Genomic DNA, 21249 nt, shown 5'->3' with positions numbered 1-21249 from the left:
CAGCCCAAGGCCACACAGCTTATTAACAGTGGACCAGGGAGTAGCCCCCAGACCCCTGCCTCTCACTCCCAAGGCTCAGCCTGCTGGCCCCGGCTGCCTTTCGGCCTCTCCATGGAAGGCCCTCCACATCTCAGCCTCCCCACCGGCTCTCACTGTCTCTGCCTCTTTCCAGATACGTTTGCCAGCAAAGCGGCTGCCATCCAGGACGTGTACGCAGACGCCTCCATCGGCAACGTCACGGGCAGCAACGCCGTCAATGTCTTCCTGGGCATTGGCCTGGCCTGGTCCGTGGCCGCCATCTACTGGGCCCTGCAGGGACAGGAGTTCCACGTGTCGGCTGGCACGCTGGCCTTCTCCGTCACCCTCTTCACCATCTTCGCGTTCGTGTGCATCAGCGTGCTCTTGTACCGCCGGCGGCCCCACCTGGGCGGGGAGCTGGGCGGCCCTCGTGGCTGCAAGCTGGCCACGACTTGGCTCTTTGTGAGCCTGTGGCTTCTCTACATACTCTTTGCCACGCTGGAGGCCTACTGCTACATCAAGGGGTTCTGAGTCACAGAACGAGGCCTCCGGCTGGGCAGGCCTGCAACTTCTCCCCAGAGAAGGGTGCGTCCCCACCCGTGACCTCTGGGGGACGAGCCACACCCTGGAGAGGTAGCCTCAGGACCCGAGCCGCTGGAGCATCACTGGACTGGGCCCCTGCAGTGAACTAAAAGGGCAGAGTCCATCCGTCCAGTGGAACAGAGGAAACACCCACTTGGCAAAATATTTAATTCAATCCACACCAACGACAGCAACAGATCCACCTCCAGCCCGTCTCCCCGCCGTGTCCCTGACCCATAGCAAAGTCAGACCCTCTCTCCACCTTCTCTTCCACATTTCTTCTGACTATTCCTTTGCTTTCTAACTTTCCTTGTGGGGGGACAGGGTTTCTCCTGTCTGTCTAATTTGACACATCGCCATCCTCTCACTCTGCCCGCGCGGCATGGAAATGAGCCCTGTCCCCGTGGCTGGCTCGGGGGTCTCTTCATTGTCGTCAGTATCGTGGTTGCTTTTGTTTTCCCACCAGGTTTTGCTCATCATTTGTTTGTCCACCTCGTCTTTTCTGAGGTTAGTGATGACGGTGCTGCGAAGGAGCTCAAGGTCTGAGCCGATGGGCAGAGGCCTGAACTTTCAGACACACCCTTTCCCCCACTCTCCCCTGGGTAACAGCTGTCTCCTGTTCCAGCGAGTTCCTGTTCCCTTTCTCCTTTTATCCTCTGCATTCTTGAATGGACTGTGGTGTCTGGATGGTGGTAAGTTCGCACACCCGCGAGGGCAGTAAGAATGGGGACTGTGGCTGGAGCAGGAACAGCTTTATCTCAAGCTTCTGTCAAGATCCAGTTTGCAACAAGAAGTCCCTGTTCTCTTCCCTGCCCGAGCCTTTCAGATTCTGTCTGTCTCATTGTATCAGTGTCTGGATGTTCATCCCTCTGCACCAAGACCCACCAAGTGGTAGATAGGGAACGAAAGTAGAAACAGAATATGATGACAGAGGGCAGCTAGGAAGGCAGAAGGGCTATATGCCTTCTAGAACATCTCTGGCTTTGTATCTGAGGCAGGAGAGAAGTGATGTCCACCTAGTGGGATCTGTCAGGAAAAGATTGTACTGAAAATGTCTGATTCTGAGAGATGTCAGCTTCGCCACTCCCTCACTTCCTAATGCACCAGACTCAGAGCTTTGACTGTATTTCTTGATTTCCTGCAGAAGCTTAGAACTGTCTAAGAAAATGAGGGACTTCACATCTCCTGGACTCGGGTCATGTTTGAAAGCATTTTCACAGGACAGGGATTGGAACTCCTCATCTCTCCCACATTCCTGCTTCGTTTTAAACCTCTTGAAGCTCTTTTTCCAGCCTGTGGGCTATTTCTTGCCCCAGTAGGAGGAATCTTAGCTGCCATAATTCCATGGAGCCTGGGTTTATAGAGAGATTGCCATGCCCTACAGACCTTTTCCCAACAAATTTTGAAAGGACCTGGCTTTAAAACACACACACACACACATATAATCACTGAAAGACTGCCCACAGATCTTCAGGCTTTCTGCATTGACATAAATACATTTTTTAAGGGAAAAGAAGAAATGAAAAACACCTGTTTAATTTTAAACACATTTTTTAAGAAAACAAATAACTGAAAAAGAAACCGTGTTCATGTCATAAGCTATGTTGACAGTTGCCAGTGGAAATGTTTGGTTGGTTTAAAAAAAAAAAAATAAAAGCTATACTTATATCTCTCTGAAGACAGCTTGCTTCTCCCCATGTTGCTTCAGGAAAAGGTCCAGGGGGCCACCTTGGGTTCCTTCTGGGGCTGCAGTGACTGAGGTGAAAGTGTCATCTCCTATTTGTATGTCCCATTTGTACCTGTCATCTCTTCAGATGCCAGTGTGCCAAACCTAGGATTTTTAAAGCAAAAAAAAAAAAGCTTCAGGGAAATGTCACCTGTCAAAATCTGGATTTTAAGAGGCTAGAGGACATGAGAGGTAGAGCCGTGATAATGATTAAAGGGGAAAGAGCTCTTGGTATTAGAAAGGCCTGCTGGGTCAGGGACTCCAGCTAGACAAACAGCATCCTGTGTTTATTACCAATGGGCACATCCATTCATTCATGTACTCATGATTCTTTCAACAAGTGATTCTGAATACCATGTGTGCCTGGAGATATGTTCTGGTGCTACAGTGAAGAGGAAGGTAGAGTTTCTGACCTCAAGAAACTCACGGTCCAGAGTGGGAGGCAGAGCTGCTTTAACCAAGGCTCTTTGGGTTACAAGAAGCAGAAACCCATTAAAGTCGTTCAGGAAATGAAGAGGGGCTCTACTTCGAAGCCTTAGTGGGGGCCTCTTGGGGAACCCAAGGCAGGAACACAGCACGGGGACCTGAAAGCCCTCAGGAACTGAGGCCACATTCCGTGTCCCCCAACTCACAGCATGTCCCCCATCCTTGCTCCTTCTCCCTTGCAGGCCTATCCTCCACCTCCCTCTCCCGACGTGCTCTTGCTTTGCTCGTCTTGTTCGTGGTCTGGCATGGCCCTGACATACTGCCATGACCTCACAACTCTGTTCCCTACAGCAACCTGGAACATCTCTTTTAAACTCTGAATGCACATTCTCAATGGAGGAAATGGGGCCAATTTTTCATCCAAAGGGGCCATCCCCCAAAGGCAGAGTCCTCGTAGAAGGTTCTGTCGAGATGGCAGGAGTGCCTGTGGCCCGGTTACTTTGTGTCAGGCGTCCAGTCCTGGTCTACAGCTCAGGGGAGGAGACGAGGGTGGCCACCACCTTGCATGTACTGTCACCCTTTACAAAAGTTAAGGGATGGGAAGAAGGCTTTGCTGCATGTGAGACATCAAGGTGGGAATGAGAAGTGCAATTCTGTGCCATGAGTGGCCAAAAGGTGGGATAGACAGGGCACCACAGCACACGGTGGAAAGAAACTCTGTTTCAGCCTGCAGGAATTGCAGAAGACTTCCCGGAAATGGAATAGGTGGGTAACATCTTGGAAGAAGAAGAAATAGTGACTTATCTTGGTGAGGGGGTTGGTGATGAAGAACATTCGAGAAGAAACAGCATACTTGAAGGCACAGGGTGAACCAGGGCCTGGCAGAATCATGGATTAGCAATGGTTGTCATGGCTAGAGGATAGCGTTTAAAAGGACGCACAAGAACACACAAAAAAAGCAGTCCAGGAAAAGGGTTTGGCTACAAGGCTCGGTCATTTTTTTTTTTTTTTTTTTGCCTGCCACAAAATTGACAATGAAAAATGCCTGTTAGCCAATGAAACGGTAGATGCAGAATCATAAAATCCGTTTGTCTCCATCTCTCCCCTTTCGTGAGTCATTCCTGGGTTATCCAGATGTTAGACTTTGTCAAGAGAGAAGCTGGGTTGAACCACAGAGACCTGGTTGAACCAGCTCTCAGGACTTGGTACTGGTTAAGATGCCACCACTGAGTAGCTCTGTGCACTTGGGCCAGGCCACCTTCCTCCGTTTCCTGAACTACAAAAATGGTTTTAATATATGGCCTCTGAAGCTCATTACTTCCAGCACTGGGATTCTAGAATATACATACATATACATCTATGATGTATCTCTGTGTGTGTGTGTAATTAAACTGTCCACCGACCTCATCTGATGGAGCATAGCAGATGTCCTTTTGCAAGCCCTTGGCTTCATCGGCCTGTGTGCTAGTGTGGAAAAGACACAGCCAGCCGTTATGCACATGGCATCCTCAGTACTTTTTCCTGGCAGAGCTATAGCATTCCCATCCCCTTGATTCATTTATTACTTAGAGCAATCTTAGCTGCTGTAATAAAGAAACCCCAGGATATCGGGGCTTAACAAAACATTTTAGCATTTCTCACTCACATAATAATCCAGCGAGATTGGCCTCAGTCAGTAGATGGCTTTCTTCCAGGCAAGGATTCGGGAACTCATTTTTCTCCTATTTTTTGATGCCTCCAATCTCAGAGGCTTTGGATCCTCTTCCTCAGGTCATAGGTGGGAAAGAAATTAGAGAAGGCACATTTCTCATGCCTTGGCTCTGAAGTGCTACTCATCACTTTTGCTCATATTCCTTTAGTAAAGGTTACTCACTTCAACCCAGTCAAATGCAAAGGAGATAGGAAGTACAATTCTGGCTGGGCTGCCACTTCCCAATGACCATTCTATCCTACAAGACATGACTTTTTTTATGAATGGTTACCTCTGCCACAACCCCTTGGTAATTAAAGATAGGTATTTTTGGTAGCTATGGCCAAAAGCAATCTGACCTATGTCCATGTTGGAGCTTTGTGGTTTACAAACCTTTCATGTTTTGAGTTGGTTAAGAACCACAGAAGTAGATATTATTTTCATTTTATCAGTGAGGTTCCTAGAGGTTGAACAATTGCCCAGGAGCACACAGATAGTAAGAGGCAGGTCATAAACACAAGTCTTCTAATTTTAAATCAGAATGTCAGCCTTCCATGATACGCACCAGAACAAAGGATGAGCCCCTCAGAAGGCCATTCTTCCAGCGAGGGACCCTGGGAGGCAGCCAGAGTCCAGGAGGAATAGCTGAGGAGCCAGCCCTCTTGACCTAATTCAGTCCCCTTCTTCTGCTTTTGTCCCCACCCTTAACTGAGCAAGGACCTCTTCTAGGGGCAGCTGAGTGGACCCAGTAAGAGTCAAACTGGTGAAAATTTCCAAAAAGGGAAATTTCACTGTGATAAAGTGATTTGGGTCGATAAGTCTAATTATTCACAATTCATGATGGTATATTCCCTAGTCCCAAGGAGGGGGTGATTCAAAAGACATCTTAGGAAATGTTTCCTAGAAAGCTGCTCCTAGAAGGCATGCCATATGATATTTACAACATGTTCAGAAAAGAACAGGGGAATCAAACTGTCTTTATAAGAAATGGGATTAACCTTTACTCATAAATGTGGAGGGAATTCATCATTCTTCAGAATCTGGAAAGGAGGTGACCCAAGGTAAACTACTTTGATGCCTCAAAATCCTCGGATTCTAATTTCTAATCTAATTCATCCAATTTCTAACTTTTCTGCTGTATCTCAGGTTGGCCCCAACTTCTCCATCAGGTGAAACACAGTAGGAGCTGGTTGTCACTCTGTGGCCGCCCCAGTGACCTTTATTATAAGGTCAGATTGCATGAGTGACCTTGCTTCCACATTGTGAGGTAATTCACTCTTCTGCTATGATCACGGCCTCTGGCAGACTCCTTGTTCAGTCTGTTTCCCTTTCCATGACTGTGCAGGGCAAGAGTTAAACCGGGTGGGCAGCAGTGTGATGCATTTGATCCATGTATTTTTTTTTTCTTTGATGATTACCAGGAAATGGGGGAGTGGGCTACCAAGATTGATGTTTTTGTTTTTAATTTATTTTTAATTGAAGGATAATTAGAATATTGTGTTGGCTTCTGCCATACATCATGATCAATGTATTTTTTAAGTAGAATAGTTTTCAGTGTCTTTAAACAAGCATTTTGTGTAAAAATATGAATTTTAACTTCTCTGGCCACACTGGGTGAGCATTCCTTCATGGCAATACTCCAGCAGAGCTGATCGGTGGCCACCCCATGTTGACAGGGCTTCAGTTCTCAGTTCCCCAGGGTCCCTATCCAGCCTTCCAGTCTCATTCACAGGACTTCCTGGTCCCCGGAGCCACTTGTGCATGTGACACCTACTGTGGGGTCAAGGTTTGGGTTTTGCCATTTGACCTTCTACATGTTGGTGCTAACCTCCAGTATTCTCGGGTTTGAACCCCAGTTGTATCATTTTTACCTTTTGTGGGGATTTTTAAACAAGTGACTTTAACCTCCCTGAACTTTGTTTTCTCCAACCCAGACATACAGTTGTTGCAAAGTTAAATGAGCCATTTTTCAAGGCAATTACCATAGTGCCCTGTACTTAGCACGTACCCTAGAAATATTCCTTTCACCTCACAATAATGCTTTGTGGTAAAATCCCTTACAACTGGTGCCATTGGGGTCTGACATGTTCCAGGAGCCTGGCAGTGTTCCAGGGGATAGATGGATGACCTCAGGCCACCTCATACAACATACTGTCCCTCTCTATGTTGGTCCAGGCAGGCTCCCTGGAGGTGGAGAAAAGCCCTTCATAGTCTTGCTTCTGTAGCAGGAGCAGGTCCCTGGCTTCTTGGGCTGCATGGGGCACAGAGGTTAAGATTTAAAGGGACAGCCAATGGGCACTAGAATCCCCAGGTCAGGCAAGCCCCTTGGACTTTGGAGAAGTGGGCCAGATATGTTTGGCATCAAAGAAACAGTGACACAGAAAGAGACAGCAGCCCATATAGAGTCTTCCTTGCTAATACTAAAGTGGGTCATGGTGTACAGAAATGCCTGCAAACTCACCGAAGGAGGTGAAGCTTCGGGAGAAGCCGTGTAGTCTGGCCAAGGTCATCCAGCAAGTAAGTAAGCTGGACTTAACTAGGTAGGTCCACCAGATTACAAAGTCACTGGTTATTATCTTCATTTACACCTGTTAGGTGTGTAAGACATGCTTTGTTTACTTTCATAGTGCTGATTAAAAGAAATGAGCATAAATGGGATGACTTGTTTTGGTTTTTCCTGGACTTTCCTGGTTTTAGCACTGAAGTTCCCATGTTTCAGGAAACACTTCAGTCCTGGGAAATGGGCATGGTTGGTCACCCTAAAATATCCTGAATACAGAGTAAGACTTAGTGCAGTATTGCTGCTGCTGCTGCTGCTAAGTCGCTTCAGTCATATCCAACTCTGTGCAACCCCATAGACGGCACTCACCAGGCTCCCCCGTCCTTGGGTTTCTCCAGGCAAGAACACTGGAGAGGGTTGCCATTTCCTTCTCCAATGCATGAAAGTGAAAAGTGAAAGTGAGGTCGCTCAGTCGTGTCCGACTCTTCGAGACCCCATGGACTATAGCCTACCAAGCTTTTCCATCCATGGGATTTTCCAGGCAAGAGTACTAGAGTGGGGTGCCATCGCCTTCTCCGGCAGTATTGCTGCTACTAGTAAATGGTAGTCTCTGCACGTGCATCTTCTACCACGTCATGCTGTCATCTTTCCCCAACCGTTCCAAATCCCATTACTCTCAGCCAGTATTTCAATTGGATGAGGTCCTTTACCTGGTGTGATAACTCAAACCTTCATCCCAGAAAATTTGAAATCCTGGTGTTTTGCTCTAATGTTTCATTGATTGGTATTCTCAGGAAAGGGAGTATGAAAAGGCACCCACAATGAATCCCAAGTTTCCGAAATAGTCCTTCTTACTCTCATTAGGTAGCAACCCAGGTCCCCCAAAATAACTGGGATAATCACCCTACCCAGTTCACTGATCTTTGCCTTCTTGATGTAAATAATCTGAAACTGTGTTCCCTGGTAGAGGCATTTCTCCCTTAGGCTTTAGGACCGCCAGACCTACTGAGGCCAAGGTTATAGGGGCAGAAATTAAAATTCTTCAAGGAGATTACTAGGCATAATGATGAGAGGGAACACCCCACCTCCACTCTTTAGTCCTCAGACCTGTGCATCCTGTCTGGAAGAAGTCAACACTATACTGGCTCCCAATTTAAAGCATGTTGTTGCTGTTGTTACTTAATGAGTTGTGTCCAACTCTTTGTGACCCTGTGGAGGACTGTAGCCCACCAGACTACTCTGTCCATGGGATTTTCCAGGCAAGAATGGAGTGGGTTGCCATTTCCGTCTCCAGGGAATCTTCCCAACCCAGGGATCGAACCCATTTCTCCTGCCTCTCCTGCATTGGCTGGCGAATTCTTTACCGTTGAACCACCAGAGAAGTAATTTAAAGCATACACTGCATTCAGTAGGATAGCATCACAACCTCACAAGGTATTACCTCCTAGTTGGTGCTGTAAGTGAGCCTGCAACAGGTCAATCCACTATTATGTCAAGTCAACCATATGTGAGTGATAGGAAATGTGCTAAGTTAGTGCCTCTGATTAAAGACTGTGTTATAAAAGATATATGGCAATGGATAAGGCAATCTGAGTCCATAAATGATGTTAGCAGGGAGACTATGGGCAAATCCACACCCAGAAATTGTGTTCAGCTCCTTGCAAAGACTAACTGCTACCTCTTCCATGATGAGAATGATTCAGTGTAATCACCCAGGTAACTAGCTGATCTTCCTGGAACATATCAAGGGCATATCATATCAAAGGCTTATCAATTACCTCTGCAATTAGCAGGTTGCCCACTTATCGGTGGCAAGAGCCAAACGAGCCTCAGTGAGGGGATCCAATTACTAAGCTCAAGCATAGCTTCCATCCCTGTTACCAGGACAATTTTATGGATGAACCATTGAACAAGCCACCAGAACAGCTGGAGAAAGGGGCCAACTAAGATCTATAGCATGAGTCATCCTGTCCATCGGATGATTGAGAACTTCTACTACTGTGACCATTCCTAGGTAGGCACTAATATCTTCACACTTTGGGCAGCATTCCAGAGGTCCACATATACACATCTTCAAACTTCCGTGTCACCAATTACCTTCCTTTCAAAGCTTCAGGGAGCCAGTCACCCTTTTTTCACTGTGTATGAATCAGTGTGGGCTTCCCTGGTGGCTCAGATGGTAAAGAATTCACCTGCAACGCAGGAGACCTGAGTTCAGTCCCTGAGTTGGGACGATCCCCTGGAGGAGGGCATGGCAACCCACTCCAGGATTCTGGCCTGGAGAATCCCCATGAGAGGAGCCTAATGGGCTATAGTCCACGAGGTCACAAAGAGTCAGACATGACTGAGCATCTAAGCAGAGCACAGCACATGAATCAGTGTAGATTCATTATTCAGACGAAAATGGGCAATCAGATGATCTGCCTGAAGTCTGGCCCTGAGAGAATTTCCACCACTGTGGTCTCTGAGGGCCATCTCAGTGGGGCTATAGCAGGGTGCTCTCCACTTCTGGCTGGTTCTGGCACACTGTAGATCCACCCGAGAATTAAGTCCATGCTTTCCCCTTATTTATTAACTGGCCACAGGAAATTATCTGTGAAGCCACAGTATGGCTGAAAAAGAGGCAGCAAAGCTGTAGGTACAGTGGCTATAAGCATCTAAGTGTTCAGTTGGGTACAACTCTTTGCCACCCCGTGGACTGTAGCCCGCCAGGCTCCTCTGTTCATGGGATTCTCCAGGCAAGAATACTGGAGTGGGTTGCCATTTCCTTCTCCCAGGGATCTTTCCGACCCAGGGACTGAACCCTGGTCTCCTGCATTGCAGGCAGATTCTTTACCCTCTGAGCCACCAGGGGAAGCCCACAAGCATTTAAGCCACCTGTTTTTACAGCTTACTCGTGCCTGCTTGACTTGACTGGCTTGGGTTTCATAATTATCTCTTCAATGTTCATAATTAAATAGCTGTTTTGTAAGTCTAATTTTTATAGTTTTTTGGATAAGGTGCCCAGTTCTACACAGTTAAAGTCTCATGTTACTTGGTTTCACTCCTTCCCTACCTGTGTCCTTAAGATACATAATATGCATGCTCAGTCATTTCCAACTCTTTGCAATCCTATGGACTGTAGCCTGCCCGGCTCCTCTGTCCATGGGGTTTTCTAGGCAAGAATACTGGAGTGGGTTGGTGTTGTGTATTTAATTGATGCTGTAACTTGGACTTGGCCCATATTCCTATCCTCCTAGTGCCTACAGGTGAGGAAGTATTCCTTTAAATTTTTCTGGGAGGATTTCCAGTTGCTTATGGGAATATTCATAATTTTCATTTGTCTTTTTCCTTATGTATGACCTTTAAGGCCATAAAAAGAGCTGGGTGGCTCCACCATTTTCATTACTGTTCTAAGTGCTACAACACGTTGTTCTCCAAACACCTTGCTTTACCTTCTGATAAACTGGGTAATTACAATCCTACCATCTACCATGAACTGCCTTGTCCCATTTGCCCTCATCCAGGAAGTTATCTTTGGACTCCTCAAACACATGACCAACCCAAGCCCAGAATTCCATTTTATGAGTCTGTTTCCTGGTACCACTTCCAGCACCTGTCCTGTGTCAGTCAGAATCCCAATAGAAATAAATGGCATTTTCAAATTGGGATAATCCAAATGTGTGGACAGTATTGAACATCCAGGGCTGGCAGCAGTGGGACTGCTGCCACTTCTTGGCTCAAATGGCAGGGGAGGAGAGATTTTTGGAACTGAGAAGGAGAGAATCATGTCCATGCGTTTTTTGTTTCTGTTGCTGTTCAGTCACTAAGTTGTGTCCGAATCTTTGCGACCCCATGAACTGCAGCACATCAGGCTTCCCTTCCTTCACTATCTCCCGGAGCTGGCTCAAACTCGTGTCCACTGAGTCAGTGATGCCATCCAACCATCTCATCCTCTGTTGCCCCATTCTCCTCTTGCCCTGTCTTTCCCAGCATCAGGGTCTTTTCTAATCAGGAAAAGCTCGTCACATCAGGTGGCCAAAGTATTAGAGCTTCAACTTCAGCACCAATCCTTCCAATGAATATTCAGGGTTGATTTTCTTTAGGATTGACTGGTTTGATCACCCTTGCTGTCCAATGGACTCTCAAGAGTCTTCTCCAGCACCACAGTTCAAAAGCATCAATTCTCAGTCCTCAGCCTTTTTTACAGTCCAGCTCTCATATCCATATGTGACTACTGGAAAGACCATACCTTTGACTATACGGACCCTTGTTGCCAAAGTGACGTCTCTGCTTTTTTAATACACTGTCTAGCTTTGTCTTAGCTATTCTTCCAAGGAACAAACGTCTTTTAATTTTGTGGCTGTAGTCACCACCTGCAGTGATTTTGGAGCCCAAGAAAGTGAAATCTGACACTGTTTCAACATTTCCCCCCATCTATTTGCCATGAAGTGATAGGACTGGATGCCATGATTGTTTTTTGAATGTTGAGTTTTAAGCCATCTTTTTCACTCTCCTCTTTCATCTTCATCAAGAGGCTCTTTAGATTCTCTTCACTTTCTGCCAAGAAAGTGGTATCATCTGCATATCTGAGGTTGTTGCTCTTTCTCCCAGCAATCTTGATTCTAGCTTGTGCTTCATCCAGCCTGGCATTTCACATGATGTATTCTGCATATGAGTTAAATAAGCAGGGTGACAATATACAGCCTTGACGTACTCCTTTCACAATTTTGAACCAGTCTGTTGTTCCATGTCTTGTTCTAACTGTTCTTTCTTGACCTGCCTACAGGTTTCTCAGGAAGCAGGTAATGTGGTCTGGTATTTCCATCTCATTAAGAATGTTCCACAGTTTGTTGTGATCCACACAAAGGCTTTAGCACAATCAGTGAAGCAGAAATAGATGATTATGATCCAGCATATGTTGGCAATTTGATTTTCTGGTTCTTCTGCCTTTTCTAAATCCAGCTTGTACATCTGGAAGTTCTCAGTTCATGTACTGCTGAAGTCTAGCTTGAAGGATGTTGAGCATAATCTTGCTGGCATGTGAGATGAGTGCCACTGTATGGTAATTTGAACATTCTTTGGCGTTGCCTTTAGCATTGAAATGAAAACTAACCTTATCCAGTCCTGTGGCCACTGCCAAGTTTTCCAAATTTGCTGACATACTGAGTGCAGCACTTTAACAGCATCATCTTTTAGGATTTGAAATAGGTCAGCTGAAATTCCATCACTTCCACTTGCTTTGCACATTGTAATGCTTCCAAGGCCCACTTGACTTTGCACTCCAGGATGTCTGGCTCTAGGTGAGTGATCACACCATCGTGCAGCCATTTCAGTTGAAATCCAATGAGTACAAGGCAAACCTAAGAATAGAACCAGGGGAATAAATACCCTTCCTTCCTCCCTTCCCACCCTCCCACCTCCTGCTGGACTCCTGGTTTATCCAGACAGCACTAGAATTCCACTGATGCAGTTCACACAAGCCAGACCTCCATGGCAGAGCAGGCAGCAGTGGAGAAGGGGGAGAATAGATGTAGAGTCAGGCAGATTTCTAGCGTAGCATGCAGAGTTGTTGCAATGATTCCATGAGATAACAGACTTGGCAAAGTACATGCCATATAGTAGGCACTCACAGGTGAGAATGCTGAGAAGGCCCAGAGAGGGAAAGCTAACTGCTCAAGGACACACAGCTAGTTCATAGTAAAGCTGGGGCGGGGGGTGGGGGGGTGGGGGGAGAGTGGAGGGGGAGCAGATTCCCATAGTGAGTGTTGTCTCCACGTCCCCTCCCTGCCCTGGTGTATCACATGGCTTTGCTGCTGACTTTGAACTGTCCCTTCACCCTTCTCCTCAAGGAATTATCTTAACACAGCCTCTATCACAAATTTCTGCAATGGGATGTACATCTCATCATGCTATTTACATCTCATTTCACTGCCTCAGTGAGTAAATTTCACGATACCGTTCCCTAATGGTAGTAGTAGTGTTAGTCGCTCAGTCATGTCTGACTTTTTGCGACCCCATGGACTGTAGCCCCCCAGGCTCCTCTGTCCATGGAATTCCCCAGGTAAAAATATTGGAGTGGGCTGTCATGCCCCTCTCCAGGGGATCTTTCTGAACCAGGGATCGAATCCGGCTCGCCTGCATTGCAGGCAGATTCTTTACAGTCTGAGCCACAAGGGAAGCTCATACCTTTCCTTAAACATCTCATATTTTAGATACTGACATGATGTGTTACTCAACATCACAGTAGACACACTTCTGCTTCCGCATTTAATGGACTTTTCTGCTCACATATGTCATATCTCTCTTTAGATGTGCCAAATTCAGCTCCATTAAGAATACTAAATTAAGAGCCAAGAATTTTAATTACATCTCTATCACAAGCTAGGTGTCTGATCTGCAGAAGATGACTTAACTTATCAAGCTCTTGGATTTTTTTTCATGTATCCAAGTAGGCAATTTTCTGGGCTCTTCGCAGTGCCAAAGTTCATTGATGATGCAGAGGAAGAGGAGGAAGATGATGACTCACAGAGAGTGAGCCCCAGCTTTGTACCAGGCACTGTGCCGGGTATCAATACTTTATCCTCATTACCTCACTGAACCACTGTGTCCACCCTGTGAGAAAGACCCTTTATCCCCATTTTACAGATGAAGAAACTGAGACTCAGAGCAGACAAGCAATTTGCTCACAGTCACCCAACTACCTCTTGGAAGCACCGGAATGTACTTGGATTCATCTGACACTAGAAACCACATTCTAATCCAATGATTCTCAAAGTATAGTCCCAAGATGAGTAACATCAGCAGCACACGGAATTTATTATAAATGCAAATTCTCAGACCTCATCCCAGATTCCAGATCCCTGGGCATGCGTCCTAGCAAACTGTGTTTAACAAGCCCTCCAAATGAATCCAACGCGCAGCTCAAGTGTGAGATTTACTGCTCCAAACCACTATGCTCTATAACTTCTCTCTCTCTCTTGCCATGTACATTTCATCATACGTTCAAATATGCATATTCAATACCACTCTCTAAAGACAAACCACAGTATCTTTCTGTTTGTATATCAGGTTTTCTTCTTAAACGTGCTAATTGCATAATTCTTTCCATATAAACATCTCACTGTGTCTCCTACATCCTTTGGATGTTTTCATATTCAAAGCCTTAAGTTATTCTAAGCCTAAGGTGGTGACCTTGGTCTAGCTGAAGTAATAGACATGAGAATTACTGATTGTAATTTGGGTAAGGACATGCGCTTTGGTGGTCAGAGGGGCAATCTTCTAGGAGCCTGAAGCACCAGCATTTGATTCTAAAGCAGCATATAATGAACAGAGCAGTTGGGGTTTCTTTCTAAAAGGAAGTAATGCTTGAGTAGTTTCAAATATTAGTCAGAAGAATAATGATTGTTATTGTTTTAATCTTAGTTCCTTTTTTAAAATGTATTGAAATATAGTTGGCCAGATGGATGGACAGCGGGGGAAGGACATTGGAGCAAGGAGAGAAGCAGGACTGTGGGGTCCCAGGCTTGAGGGGAGTGGCCGCTGGTGTGCCTAGCACTGAGGAGAGGTGGAGGGAGATGGCACGCACAGGTTTAGTTACACTGAGTTTTCTAGACTTTTGGGACACCCACGTGGAAGTGTCCAGGAGCTTGGGTGCAACAGAGACCCGGGCTGAGTCTCAGTCAGTTCAGTTCAGTCGCTCAGTCGTGTCCGACTCTTTGCGACCCCATGACTGCAGCATGCCAGGCTTCCCTGTCCATCACAACTCCCGGAGCTTGCCCAAACTCATGTGCATTGAGTTGATGATGCCATCCAACCATCTCATCCTCTGTCGTCCCCTTCTCATCCTGCCTTCAATCTTTCCCAGGCTCAGGGTCTTTTCCAGTGAGTCAGTTCTTCACATCCGGTGGTCAAGTATTGGAGTTTCGGTATCCATTCTTCCAGTGATTATTCAGGACTGATTTCCTTGAGGATGGACTGGTTGGATCTCCTTGCAGTCCAAGGGACAATCAAGAGTCTTCTGCAATACCTGAGAAGAGCTGAGTCTAGGACCAGAATAATCTCCCTAGCAGATTTTCCAGAGCAGTCACCATTCTCCTGAGAGTCTATTCTGAAGTTGCTTAAAATAGCCCACATGCTGCCCTGCAGCGCTCAGTCACCAGTGTGAAAACCTCAAACTCCAGCAGTCCAGCAGAGACACCTCAGCCTATTTCTAGTTTGTTTTTCCAGTTTGAGATGCCTCATTCTTCCCAAACCCTCTTCCTCCACCCTTGCTCCAGGCCTGTTAGTCCTCCCTCTCCCTCCCTCCCTCCCCACATCATAATTTTTTCCTCTTGAACTCAGCTTTTCACGACTCTTCACCAGCCATGACCCTCCCTCAGGGCTCTCTCAGCCACTCCTGATTTCCTTCTTGCCTCGCTTCTCCCTCTCCCTTCACGTGGCTTCACCTCTTGCTCTGCCTGCATCTTATTTCCTCTCTAAACACCTCACATTTTTTTTTCCTTCCTTTCCTGACAATCGCAGGCCCACAATGTGGATTCCCTCCAAGGATGCTTTCTCACTCCCGTCCCACTTCCTAAAGGTGCATCTGTTGCATCTCCCCATCGTGTATGTGCCCGCTTTCCTCTGAGGATGCTCAGCACGTCTTCCCCGTCTGGGTGCCTCCTTGTCCCCTGAAAGACACAAACCTCCTGCAGTGTGAGACCAGCTGCCCTGTGTGCGGTAGAGCAAAGAGCCCAGGCAGAAAGAATCAGTCTTTAAAGGTGAAGCCAGTTACCTGAAACCCAGGGTAGTTCAACGGCTGAAGCAGGATGAAAAGCTGATCTTCTAAGTGCAGGACTCTGGGAAATTAACACCACCAAGTGTGCCAGGTCTATAGAGACTCCGACTTCTTGCCTTAGCTGGGCTCCTGCTGCTACGCAGGGGTCCTCCCCACCATCTCCTGCTAACTCCCCACCACCTTCCTCAAGGAGAGAGCTGCCTTCCCAACCTTCCTGCCCCAAACACGTGAACTTCTCTGGTCTTAGAATCTGTTGGATCCAGGTCTCCTCCGGGCCAAGGATTTTAAAGGTACCTAGGATCAAGGGAGTCAAATTAAACACTCTGGAGTCATCTCTGCCCAGCATGGCTCTACTGGGTCTCAAGGGTGACTCCTTAGAAAGCAGTGGGCCTGCGTGCTCAGTCACTTCAGTCCTGTCTGACTCTGCGACCCCATGGAATGTAGCCCGCCAGGCTCCTTTGTCCGTGCAATTTTTCAGGCAAGAATACTGGAGAGGGTGGCCATTTCCTTCTCCAGGGGATCTTCCCAACCCAGGGAGCGAACCCACGTCTCTTAATTCTCCTGCATTGGAAGGTAGATTCCTTACCACTAATGCCAGCTGGGAAGCCCCTCAGAAAGCAGAGTCTATGTGTTTAATAGGAAGGAGAGATGTCTATAGAAAAGAGCTGCTAAACATGGGAGAGTGGGGGGGGTAGGGGACTGAAAAACCTCGGGTTCCATTTGCAGCTACGTAGCACATCTCTGCGGAGAAGGCAATGGCACCCCACTCCAGTACTCTTGCCTGGAAAATCCATGGATGGAGGAGCCTGGTAGGCTGCAGTCCATGGGGTCGCTTAGAGTCGGACACGACTGAGGCGACTCAGCAGCAGCAGCAGCAGCAGCACATCTCTGAAAGAACTCCCCTTAAAAAGCTCCAATTCCTTCCCTTGGGTCAGCTTCACAGGGGGTTAAAGAAATGGGTCATCTAAATGGGAATTTAGATGTATTCATACAGCATAGGAGCCCATTGGAGGAGTGGAGATGAATTGGCCCCCTGGGTCCTGCCTGGTCCTGGGGTCAACACCCTGAGGGCAGAGTTGTCTAGAGCAGCAAGCTCAATTAGGGCTCTGAGATGGTGGGAGGCTGGAGGTCCCTGGGACTGGAATTGGAGCAACCAGAGATTCTCTCTGGGGTCCTCTTCCCTTGCATCTATCTCTATCATAGTTCAACCCACCATCTATCATTGCAACCCTCCATCATAGGACTTTGATGGAGCAAAAATTTTCTACTTCCCCAGAATTAATGATTAGGGCTCAAAATGAAGAAAACAGAGATGCCAAGTATCCCAACAGTTAGGGACTTGATACCCTCTGCTAAGACAGCACGGCACTCGAAATAGCTCTGGAACTAACCACCCTTCCCCAGCCCAATCTATGAAAGGATGGGGGAGAGAGTGGAAGGAGATGGATAAGAAACACTGGGTTGCCTCCTCTCCTCCTTAAAGCTGAAAAAGCAGGGGGGCTCTGAGAGAATTGTTCATGGTGGGTATAAGCTGGCTGTTGGTCTGACATCTCTTTTCCCAGTTAGACACCTGTGATGCAGGCAACTTGCTGATCAGCCTCTTCTACCTAGTGAAGCAGGGGTGGGGAGAAGTTGGAGAGATGTAGAGAAGAGGTGATAAGGATTAACCTGCACTCCCACCAACTGGTACAGCAAGGGTGTGTGAGTTTCCCATGGGTGAATGGACTCCCCAGAAGGGAGCCAGGTGTGATCTACAATTTAGGTCTAAAACCCAAGGCAAGGTCCTAGGAGCAAAGTGGACATGGCATCATGCATTGGTGTGCGGAAGTGTGGAAAAGGTCAAGCCAGAACTGGACTTCCCACACATGGGCTCTGTGTATGGGGAGGGGGGACAGGGCACCCAGATCCAGCATGGGCCCCACAATATTCCATACTATATTTGAGCATCTACCACCCAGAGGGCAAGCAGCGCCAACCTGAGAAGCTGCCACAATGAGCAGAAAGGAGAACAACTCTTTTCTGTAAACAGATCCCCCTGGATTCCCCAGCTGTCTGGTGGTTAGCATTTCATCTTCCAATGCAGGGAGTGCAGGTTGGACCCCTAGTTGGGGAGCTAAGATCCCACATGCCTAGGGGCCAAAAAGCCCCTAAAACATAAAACAGAAGCAATATTGTAACAAATTCAATCAAGTCTTTTAAAAAAATGGTCCACATCAAAAATACCTTAAAAAAAAAAAAAAAAAAACCAAACAGAGACCTTCATGGTTTTCCGTTCCCTCTTTCCTTCCCCATCATCTCGGGAGAGCTGCTTCAGGATAAAGTAGAGGAAGAATTGTCTCAGAGAGTGACTGAAGCCCCCCTGCTCTTCTTCTCCAAGCTGCTGGGCTGCCAGTTCACCACTGGGCACCCCAGTATTATTGGGCTTCCCTTGGGGCTTAGTTGGAAAAGAATCCGCTTGCAATGCAGGAGACTGGTTTGATCCCTGGGTTGGGAAGATCCGCTGGAGATGGGAAAGGCTCCCCACTCCAGTATTCTGGCCTGGAGAAGTTCATGGACTACAGCTCATGGGGTCGCAAAGAGTCCGACAAGACTGAACGACTTTCATAGACAGACAGACAGACAGACAGACAGGGAAGGAGGAGCTAAACCAAGCTGGAGACTGAAGCTTTGTCACTGGGCAGAACTGAGCTGGTAAATAACTGACGTAACCTGGAAGGTATGGGAACTGCCCGAGCTGTCACAAGCAAAAGGAGTACGTCAAGGCTGTATATTGTAACCCTGCTTATTCAACTTATATGCAGAGTACATCATGAGAAATTCTGGGCTAGATGAAGCACAAGCTGGAATCAAGATTGCCGGGAGAAATATCAATAACCTCAGATATGCAGATGACACCACCCTCATGGCAGAAAGCAAAGAACTAAAGAGCCTCTTGATGAAAGTGAAAGAGGAGAGTGAAAAAGTTGGCTTAAAGCTCAACATTCAGAAAACGAAGATCATGGCATCCGGTCCCATCACTTCATGGCATCCGGTCCCATCACTTCATGGCATCCGGTCCCATCACTTCATGGCATCCGGTCCCATCACTTCATGGCATCCGGTCCCATCACTTCATGGCAAATAGATGGGGAAACAGTGGAAAAAGTGTCAGACTTTATTTTTGGGGGGCTCCAAAATCACTGCAGATGGTGACTGCAGCCATGAAATTAAAAGATGCTTACTCCTTGGAAGGAAACCTATGACCAACCTAGACAACATATTAAAAAGCAGAGACATTACTCTGTCAACAAAGGTCTGTCTAGTCAAGGCTATGGTTTTTCCAGTAGTCATGTATGGATGTGAGAGTTGGACTATAAAGGAAGCTGAGCACCAAAGAATTGGTGCTTTTGAACTGTAGTGTTGGAGAAGACTCTTGAGAGTCCCTTGGACTGGGAAGGAGCTCCAACCAGTCCATCCTAAAGGAGATCAGTCCTGATTATTCATTGGAAGGACTGATACTAAAGCCAAAACTCCAGTACTTTGGCCACCTGATGCAAAGAGCTGACTCATTTGAAAAGACCCTGATGCTGGGAAAGATTGAGGGCAGGAGAAGAAGGGGACGACAGAGGATGAGATGGTTGGATGGCATCCCTGAGTCAATAGACATGAGTTTAGGTAAACTCTGGGAGTTGGTGGTAGACAGGGAGGCCTGGCGTGCTACGGTCCATGGGGTTGCAAAGAGTCGGACATGACTGAGCCACTGAAATGAACTGAACTGAACCCTGAGGAAAGAAGATGCAGTGGAGCACAGCTGAGGGCCAGGATGGCAGAGGGAAAATGCCACATTTACCCCCACGGTGCAACAATTCCTCAGCTGCTTTCAAATAGTTACTTGCTCCCTCTCCAAGTTCTCCAGCACTGGGGCGTGGATAGTTACCTGAGACCTACCCCACCCTCACCCCCGCCCCTCCCCTCCCCAGGGTGGGGCATGGTAGCTCACGGGAGAGAAGCTGCATTCATCCTTTTCTTTACCCACAACAGAGAGAATGATCATTACCCTAATGATCATTACCTTTATGTCAGAAGTCATTGACATAAAATGCACTGTGGAAACTGTGAAAAGCAAGTCTTTTTATTCTTGGACAATGTAAAAATTGCAGAATTTTCCCATCAATATGAAAAATACAAAGATAATCTATGTTGTGATAGTCATCAGAGTTGTCCACCAAATACCAATTCTACTTCTGTTAACAGACCCCCCTGGACTCCCTGGCGGTCCAGTGGTCAGGGCTTCACCTTCCAATGCTGGGGTGCGAGTTGGACTCCTGGTTGGGGAGCTGAAGTTCCACAGTACTAATTCTGCTTCTGGGCACTTGCCAGCTGCCCTTGAGCTAGATGGGACGATGTGATTTGTTGTAGTCATTGAGATGGGGACAAAGTGACATGGCATTATTAGATGGAAGCTTTAAGAATCAGGGTAAAATGTAGCATGTTCTCTCTCTCTTTTTTTTTGCCTTCACAATCAAGGAGAATGGAGCCTCCCTCAACCTGGGTCCCTGATGACAAGAAGCACCCCTTGCTGACGAGTGATGGATATGCTCCATGAGGGAGACGAATACCTCTGTGACTTAAGTGGGTAGGGAGCAGGATGGGTGTTACTGCGTCTTATCCTGGTCCCTGCTGATTCTTATGAGTAATTCACCAACGTGCCCATCATCTAGTGAAGACACCGCATCCAAGCAGTCAGTGGCCCTCCACCGCCAAGCGTGTGGACAACCAGGGTTAGTGCATGCATCACACACAGGATGGCAGACCATTAGCTGCAATCAAAACTTTGATTAGGAAGACCCCAGGCAACAGGACCTTCACAGAGCAGCTACGGGAAGAAGGGGAGCAGCGCACACGGTGGGAAGGATGAGGCTGCCCCAATAAGGTGTTGGCACAGAAGAGTATAAGGGATGGGTCAGATTCTACAAGAAATGACAAGAGATACCTGTGTCACACACCTGACAGGCATATAATCAAAGTCATGCCCCATCCCTGTTTAATTCATGAAAGTCACACAAAGGGGCATAGTGATCCAGGCCACAAGAATGAGGGCTTGGTTTGGTATCACTGCATGAAAAAGATCAAGTTTTGCCTGTCACCCCTATAAAATGGGGGGGGAAAAAAGGTCAAATGCCAGAAGATCAGGTTTCCAAGAAGTTCTTCAATGTCCTTGATGGGCACACCTAATGGCCTTGTGGGTCATTCAAGAACCTGGAATAAATGGTCAGATGAGCAGACTGGCTCTCTCTGGGTTTTTTCCCTACCAGGAGTCTGGTGCTGCCAGATTCCCAGACCCCTGGGGAAACCAGAGATGAGTACCAGCCTGGAGACCCCTCTTATAGTATCTGAGGGACCCCAGCAGCAGTCATATCTTGATATCCAACTGACAATGTCCCCGGTCTTCCCCTCCCTACAAAGGCCAAGCATGACTCAGAAGCCTTTGGGTGAAGGAATTAACAGGATGGGTCTACGGTTCCCTTTTCCTTGACTGCCACGAGGAATAGCCCTCTCATCTTTGGAGA

General features: G+C 47.2%; 1 protein-coding gene across 10 annotated transcripts in view; it reads left to right on the top strand.

Moving 5' to 3' along the window:
• SLC8A3 (solute carrier family 8 member A3) overlaps positions 1–2268 on the top strand; it is a 162453-nt gene extending 160185 nt beyond the window's left edge. For all 10 annotated transcript variants that reach the window (XM_052646314.1, XM_052646315.1, XM_052646319.1 and 7 more), the window contains one exon: positions 173–2268. In XM_052646314.1, coding sequence (XP_052502274.1) covers positions 173–549 — 377 coding nt within the window. In that variant the 3' untranslated portion in view covers positions 550–2268. The remainder of the gene's footprint in view (positions 1–172) is intronic.
• The last annotated feature ends 18981 nt before the right edge of the window (positions 2269–21249 follow it).

Source organism: Budorcas taxicolor, chromosome 10, assembly GCF_023091745.1.
Source record: "Budorcas taxicolor isolate Tak-1 chromosome 10, Takin1.1, whole genome shotgun sequence".
NCBI lineage: Eukaryota > Metazoa > Chordata > Mammalia > Artiodactyla > Bovidae > Budorcas > Budorcas taxicolor.
Note: the sequence above shows the minus strand (reverse complement) of the source record. Positions and strands in the feature narration are given on the sequence as shown.